The sequence below is a fragment of the Oryx dammah genome, unplaced genomic scaffold, assembly GCF_014754425.2.
Source record: "Oryx dammah isolate SB20612 unplaced genomic scaffold, SCBI_Odam_1.1 HiC_scaffold_25, whole genome shotgun sequence".
Lineage (NCBI taxonomy): Eukaryota > Metazoa > Chordata > Mammalia > Artiodactyla > Bovidae > Oryx > Oryx dammah.
Window position 1 is genome coordinate 100015265 of NW_024070209.1, and position 7468 is coordinate 100022732.

At 57.9% G+C, this 7468-nt stretch overlaps 1 protein-coding gene across 1 annotated transcript in view; it reads left to right on the forward strand.

The window, feature by feature from the left end:
- Window positions 1–1903: 1903 nt before the first annotated feature.
- LAMC3 (laminin subunit gamma 3) overlaps window positions 1904–7468 on the forward strand; it is a 66962-nt gene continuing 61397 nt past the window's right edge. Inside the window, exon 1 of the mRNA XM_040225405.1 lies at window positions 1904–2305. Within this exon, the coding sequence (XP_040081339.1) occupies window positions 1930–2305 (376 nt within the window). The 5' untranslated portion in view covers window positions 1904–1929. The remainder of the gene's footprint in view (window positions 2306–7468) is intronic.

A 7468-nucleotide genomic window follows, 5' to 3' on the forward strand; every position in this document is an offset into this window, starting at 1 on the left:
TGTGGATCACAACAAACTGTGGAAAATTCTTCAGGAGATGGGAATACCAGACCACCTGGCCTGCCTCCTGAGAAATGTGTATGTAAGTCAAGAAGCAGCAGTTAGAACCGGACATGGAATAACAGACTGGTTCCAAATCAGAGAAGGAGAACGTCAAGGCTGTATATTGTCATCCTGCTTATTTAACTTATATGCAGAGTACATTATGCAAAATGCTGGGCCGGATGAAGGACAAGCTGAAATCAAGACTGCTGGGAGGAACATCAATAACCTCAGATATGCAGATGACACTATCCTTGTGGCAGAAAGCGAAGAATTAAAAAGCCTCTTGATGAAAGCGAAAGAGGAGCGTGAAAAAGTTGGCTTAAAACTCAACATTCAGAAAACTAAGATCATGGCATCCAGTTGAATCACTTCATGGCAAATAGATGGGGAAACAATGGAAGCAGTGACAGACTTTATTTTCTTGGGCTCCAAAACCACTGCAGATGGTAACTGCAGCCATGAAATTAAAAGACACTTGATCCTTGGAAGACAAGCTATGACCAACCTAGACAGTATATTAAAAAGCAGAGACATTACTTTGCCAACAAAGGTCCATCTAGTCAAAGCTCTGGTTTTTCCAGTAGTCATGTATGGATGTGAGAGTTGGACTATAAAGAAAGCTGAGCACCGAAGAATTGATGCTTTTGAACTGTGGTGTTGGAGAAGACTCTTGAGAGTCCCTTGGACTGCAAGGAGATCCAACCAGTCCATCCTAAAGGAAATCAGTCCTGAATATTCATTGGAAGGACTGATGTTGAAGCTGAAACTCCAATATTTTGGCCACCTGACTCATTGGAAAAGACCCTGATGCTGGGAAAGATTGAAGGCGGGAGGAGAAGAGGATGATAGAAGATGAGATGGTTGGATGGCATCACCGACTCGTCATGGACATGAGTCTGAGTGAGCTCCAAGAGCTGGTGATGAACAGGGAGGCCTGACATGCTGCAGTCCATGGGGTCACAGAATCAGACAAGACTGAGGGACTGAACTGGACTGAACTGAACTGAACTGAATGGATCCTCCACCCACTTCTACCTTCCCAGTCTCAAGCAACATCTGATAGTCCTGAGCATGTTTAGAAATTTATTCCTATTTTCTTTAGAGTTTTTCTGGGAAAGGCTACTAAGTTTTATCAAGTGTTTTCTCTAGCATCTATTTATACGAGCATATGACTTTCTCTCTTGGTTTACTAATTTTAATGAATGGAGAATATAAGGGGGCATCTCCTGGGGGTGGGGGAATGAAAGGCTTCTCTCTCAAGTGATGTTTGCAGATGAAACACAAATCCTTGGTCACAAATATCAGGTTAGAATCTCTGCTTTGAGAGCAGAGAAAAGCCAGCAGCAAAAGCAATTTTCAGAGTTAATGGAACCATGCAGACGTAAGGAACCATGGTAGGATCCTGCCTAGGGTGACTTCACTGCTGAGAGGAAACATGCAATGGGAAAGACCAGATTTTTTAAAAACCTGCATGTCCCCTTTTATCTCAGGACTGGAAAAGCACTGGGGAGAGGTTTCCCCGTCAGCAGCCATTGAAACCTCACAATCGCAGTAATGAACCTGTATCACCACCCATCCCATTTTACAGATGAGGACATTGAGGCTCAGAGAGCCAAGGTTCCCCCGCAGAGCCAGGGCAAGGCAGCCGGCGGGGCTGAGTCCCCAGCCGGGCACTCCCGGGCACGTCCACCAGGTGGGGGTGAGCGCCCAGAGACGGAGCGGTCGGGAGGTGGGGGTGCTGCCCGCCGTCCGTCCCTCCCTCCCGCAGTGGGGCCCGCCCGCCGAGGGGAGGCGCGGTCCGCGCCCACCGGAGGAGCCGGAGCCGAGGCGGGCTCGCAGAGCCGGGCGCGCACGGCCGAGCGCAGGGTCGTCGGGGGCCCGACCATGGGCACGGCGGCGGCGCTCCTGTTAAGCCTGGCGCTCCTGGCGCCGCGCGCGGCCGGAGCGGGCATGGGCGCGTGTTACGACGGCGCGGGGCACCCGCAGCGCTGCCTGCCCGTGTTCGAGAACGCGGCGTTCGGCCGGCTCGCCGAGGCCTCACACACGTGCGGCCACCCGCCTGAGGACTTCTGCCCGCACGTGGGCGCCCAGGGCGCGGGGGCGCCGTGCCAGCGCTGCGATGCCGCCGACCCCGCACGCCACCACAATGCCTCCTACCTCACCGACTTCCACAGCCAGGACGACAGCACGTGGTGGCAGAGCCCGTCCATGGCCTTCGGGGTGCAGTACCCCACCTCGGTCAACATCACCCTCAACCTGGGTAAGCGCGCTCCAGGGGGGCAGCACCACTGCCTCCTCGTCCCCTCTCCCACCGTCGCGGGCCCCTGGGTTAGCCATAGGATCCAGACTGGGCGGGGGCGGGGGCGGGGGGGCGTTGCTCAGGAACGGGACCGGGAGTCCTGGCCTGCTGCAGGCCATGGGGTCTGGAAGAGTCCGCCCCTCCTGGGAGACTGAACGACAACCGCAGCAGGAATGGGACCTATGTCCAGCGCTATCTGAAAGGATAAACTGATGGGTGTCCCCTGGGTCTGGGAGAGATAGGAAGCCTCCTGGGAGCCCTTTACAGAGCAGTGGATTTGGGTGCCAGAGCTATGCCAAGACTGTCCATCCTAGACCGGGAGCTGTTCTGGGCAAGGAGGGGGGTGACCTACCCGGGGTCAGCTGGTCAGCTATCTGGGGCCTGGGCTCCTCGTCCTGGCTTATTGGGTGACTTCTGGGGTTCAGTGACCCCTGAGGTTGTGTGCCGTCCCTGGGGGTGTCCCCGGGGATGGAGCCAGCCTGTCCATCACAGGGAGGGTTATCCTCAAGGCAGGAGCCGAGTTTCACCGGGCTGCCGGGTAACTGGACCGGATGGCCTGGCCCCTCTGTTGTGTCCAAGCCTCCCTCCACCCAACCCTAGGCCAGGGCGCAGGAGCCCTTATGTATGTGTTCAGTAGTGGCCAACTCTGCAACCCCATGGACTGCAGCCCGCCTGGCTCCTCTGTCCGTGGGATTTTCCAAGCAAGAATACTGGAGTGGGGTTGCCATTTCCTACTCCAGGGCACCTTCCCGACCCAGGGATCGAACCCATGTCTCTTGGGTCTCTTGCATTAGCAGGCGGAGTCGTTACCACTGCAGTGTCTGGGAAGCCCCTTAGGTCCCTGGCTATCAGAATCCGGAGTCTGGACCCACCCCTTTACTCTTGGCACTGCCCCCATTGCAGGGAATGGAAATAAAACACGCCCTCCTGGCCCCCCACCCACTCCAGAGCCCTTTCAGGGAAGGAGTGTTTCAAACTGTCCCTACTCCCTTATCTGTGGGTTCAAAATCTCCCAAAGCTTTGAGAACTCAAGAGTATTTTTATACACTCATTTTGGCTGCTAAACCTGCCCTGAGGCTATTTATAGACCTTGTTGATCCTAGAGTGAATAGTCATACGTTTGGTTACTGAGATGTTATTTGAATATGGCTGTTGGCCCCAGACCCAGCTGGGGGTGTTAACACAGTCCATGATAAAAGGGCTGCATCATCTCTCCAAACTCTGGAAAGTTCTGAATTCTACACTACATCCGGAGACTGGATAAAGAATTGCGGGAATGTATCCCTGTTTTTCAGATGAGAAAATTGAGGTTCAGAGAGGTTAAGTCTTTGGCCCAAAGACACACAGCTGCTCAGTGTTACTGGCCTCTGTGTATATCCAAGAGACGAGCATAAACTCCTTGACATGAGTTCCACCCACCCGTGGAGTCTGTTCTTCCCAGCTCTGGGTGACAGTGCCTTGGGGAGGGCTGGGAGATGGGACTGAAGTGGTGGGTGGGGGAACGCTGAGCCTTCTCAGAAGAGCAGGCTGGTGCTGACTGCCACCCCAAGAAGCTCAGTTGCTCTGGGGTCTTGATGGGCCTTGACACCGCCCACTGACCTGCCAGGCCTGCCAGGTGGGGCTTGTCGATGGAATGGGATGGCTGGGATGGGGCAGGGTCTCCATCCAGCAGGGCGACAGGAAGCCAGTGCGGGGAGAGAGGCTGGGGGACCTGGCTGGCCTGGCCTGGCAGGACCCCAAGGCCACAGGAGGAGGAATCTGGGACTGGGGGAGGCTGTGGGAGACACTCTGTTCCGTGACAGAGGGTGTGGGATTGGCTGAGGTTGGGCTTGTGTGGGTGGAGCCCAGGGCAGGCACAGATGAAGCAGGAGGGTGGGGAGCATCGGTGAGTCTCATCTGGGGCACTTCCCATTTATTCGCGCTGTGTGCCAGGCCCTGGGTGGGGCACACACACACACACACACACACACACCATACACACGTGCACACACACTGCACACACGCGCACACACACCACAAACGCGTGCGCACACACACCACACACACACATGCACACACACCACAAACACACACACATGCACATAGACACACCACACACATGTGCACACACAATCACACATACTGCACACACACAACACACACCACAAACACGCACACACGCGCACACACACCACAAATTCGTGCACATACACACCACACACAAGCACACACACATGCACACATGCACACACACGCACATATATATACACCACACACACACACCACACACACACACACACACACACACACACCGTTGTTCTTCCCATTGTGTTGTGTTGTACAGCACCAGGCACGCAGGAGGGGCTCTGGAAGGGTCTGCACAGAGAGGGAGTGAGTGAGTGCAGCATCACCTCCTCCGTCCTGTGCTCTGGGCCCAGCTCAGGGCCTCTTTTGCTGCTCCAGGACTCAGAGCAGCCTTTGCCCTCGCGCCCAGCACAGCCACTCACTGCATGAATGCTACCCCCTCCCAGTGCCCTGTCAAATGGGGTGAGAGCAGCCCCTCCTGGGTGGTTGTCCCGGCCACCCAGCTCAGGTCGGCCCAGTGCTTACAGGAGCTGGGTCCGTCCTTGTGTGTGACCAGGGGCCTCTGCTCAGAGCAGCTCAAGCTGCGGCTCCCCTTGAGGGTGGCCTCTTCCAAAGGGCTTGAGAAACATTCGCCCAGCTGGCTCCCAAAACATGTCCTGACCCCGGGTTCCGTCTATGCAGGAGGGGTGCTGGGAACCCACAGCAGCCCTGGATGTGGCCCGTCTTTGGTTCCATTCCACTTTGGTTCTCTCCACCCCGAGCCACGGATGACACAGTAACGGGAGAACAGGCCTGGGGTCTTCAGGAGCTCCCAGTGGGGCCCCGATCTCAGAGGAGGTGGTTGGGGGAGCCTCTCCCAGCCCTCGGGCCTCCACTACCGACCTCGCCCCCTCTTTCCTTGACCTCGTGGGTGGCAGCTCCGGAGTGGGGGGCCCGGGTCTTCTGGAGGGAGGGGGGTGAGGGGCGGGGGAAGGACAGGCGACCGTCCACCCTGGAAGGAGGTCGCCACTTTCCCAGCCCCCTGCAAGCTTGCAGACATCTGCTCCGAATCCCTGAGTCCAGTCACCCAGCTGAGCCTTCCTGTCTGGGATAAAAGGCAGCAGTGGGGGCTGGCAGCTCCTCGGCCTCCACAGAGGCCCTGGGAAGTGGACAGGCTGGAGCCAGGGGTGGGGAGAGGTGCAAGAGTGGAGGTGGATGTTCATCGGGGGATCCTTCCCATGTGCTGGGAACCCCACCAAGCCTGCACCCCCATCCCAGCACCATCTGATCCTGTATAGACAGGGAAGCTGAGGCTCTGAGCGTGGAATCAGTGCCCAGGGTCCCACCAGATACCTTGGGACCCTCCCCACCGTGCTCTTGCCCTTGTGGATGATAAGCGTCCAGGTTAGGCCTGTCAGAGCCTCAGCCTTTGGCTAGGCTCGGGTCGGTGGGGTCTCCCTTCTGCTTGTCCACTTTCTTGAATTCCCGAGAACCTCCTGGAAGGACCCTTAAGTCCCTGAGCAGGTGAGCCCTGAGCCCCTGAGTGCGGGGAAGGCTGCAGGGGTGTGGAGGATGGGCTCCCAGCTGGGGGCTGTCCCCGGGTGGACCAGTTCTCTGGCATCCAGCATCCGGTCAGTGTCTGCCCCGCATCACGGAGCGAGAAGACAAGCTGGGCCCCTGGAACCATGTGGATGAAGATTTACGCTCTGGGGACATACCCAGAGCGGACCTCCTGGAGATCTGAAGGGTGTTGGGAGCTGATACGAGAAGGGAGGACCTTCTAGGTCAAGGGAACCACACAGCGGGACTAGGAGGCCGCTCCGTGTGCTCTTGGACCCAGCGGTCTGCCCAGCCAGAGCAGAGGGAACCAGAGGATAGCGGGGCCTGGCCCGGTGGGAGCTGACGTCAGAAGGACCTGCTGGCCCCTGCGGAGCCCGACGCGGGCTGCGTCTCCCGAGCCCTGGCTCCGCTGCGTCTTCCTGTCGAGTGGGCGGCCGTGTTTGCATTGGCCGAGGCCAGTGCCGGGGGGGGGGGACCAAGTCCTCCTTCCTTCTCCCTGGGGGCTCTGGCTGGAATGCTGGGGCCCCAGGCAGGTCAGGGGGTCACGGCAGCCGCCATGACTAGCTTCCACCGCAGAAGCAGCCCCCACGGCCCTGGGCCCAGCTGGCCCTGGCCGCCTCACCTGGCTCTGGGCTCAGGATCGACCCGGCCGTTGTAGGAGCGGGAAGTCCCCAAACCCAGGAAGATGCAAGCAGCCTCCGGATCGCCCCTCTCTCCCCAACTCTGGCCGCGTCACCTCCCCGTCAGCAGGGCCGATGACGGCCGGAGACTGCCTCTCTGCTCTCAGTCTTTGCCTTTGCTGTTGCATTGGCTGGGGAAACTTCCTGTTCCCGCCTTCTCTGGATCGCCCGTATCTCATTCATAAAGCAACCGAGTGCCTACCACGCGCCGGTCCCTGTACCAAGCCCTGGGGATGCAGCAGTGGACAAGCTGCTCTCCCCTGCTAGGCTTTGAGGTCACCTCCTCCAGGAAGGCTCCAGGTTCCGGCATTGGGCAGAGGGCCTGCCTCTGTGTTCTTGCAGCCCTAACCTTCCCGTCACAGTCTAGAGCATGAGCGTGAGCTTTGGTTCGTTCGTGTCCATCACTGGCTCCAGGCAGCAGGGAAAATGCCTGTTTTCACAGCTGTCCCCCAGCACCCAGGGCAGGGCTGCCTGTGCACTGGTGCTGTTGGTTGGGTGGATGAATGGAACAGCAGCGAGCATTTAGTCACGTGTGTGCCAGGGACTATTCTAAGTGCTCTGCAGTCATTTATTCATGAATCCCTCTTATTGTGATGCCCGTTTTGCAAATGGGGAAACTGAGTCACTCCGTTTCAAACACATGCCCAGTTCACACGAGGGGGGTTAGGTATTTCGCCCAAGGCCACAGAGCTGGTAAGCATGCAGCGGAGCTGGAATGTGAACCCCGATTCATGAAGGCCACACCGTATTTCCTCCCGGCAACAAGGAGCAAGTGGGTGAATGCGTGAATGACCGCCGGGGGGGGGGGGGGGGGGGGGGGGGGGGGGGGGGGGGGGGGGGG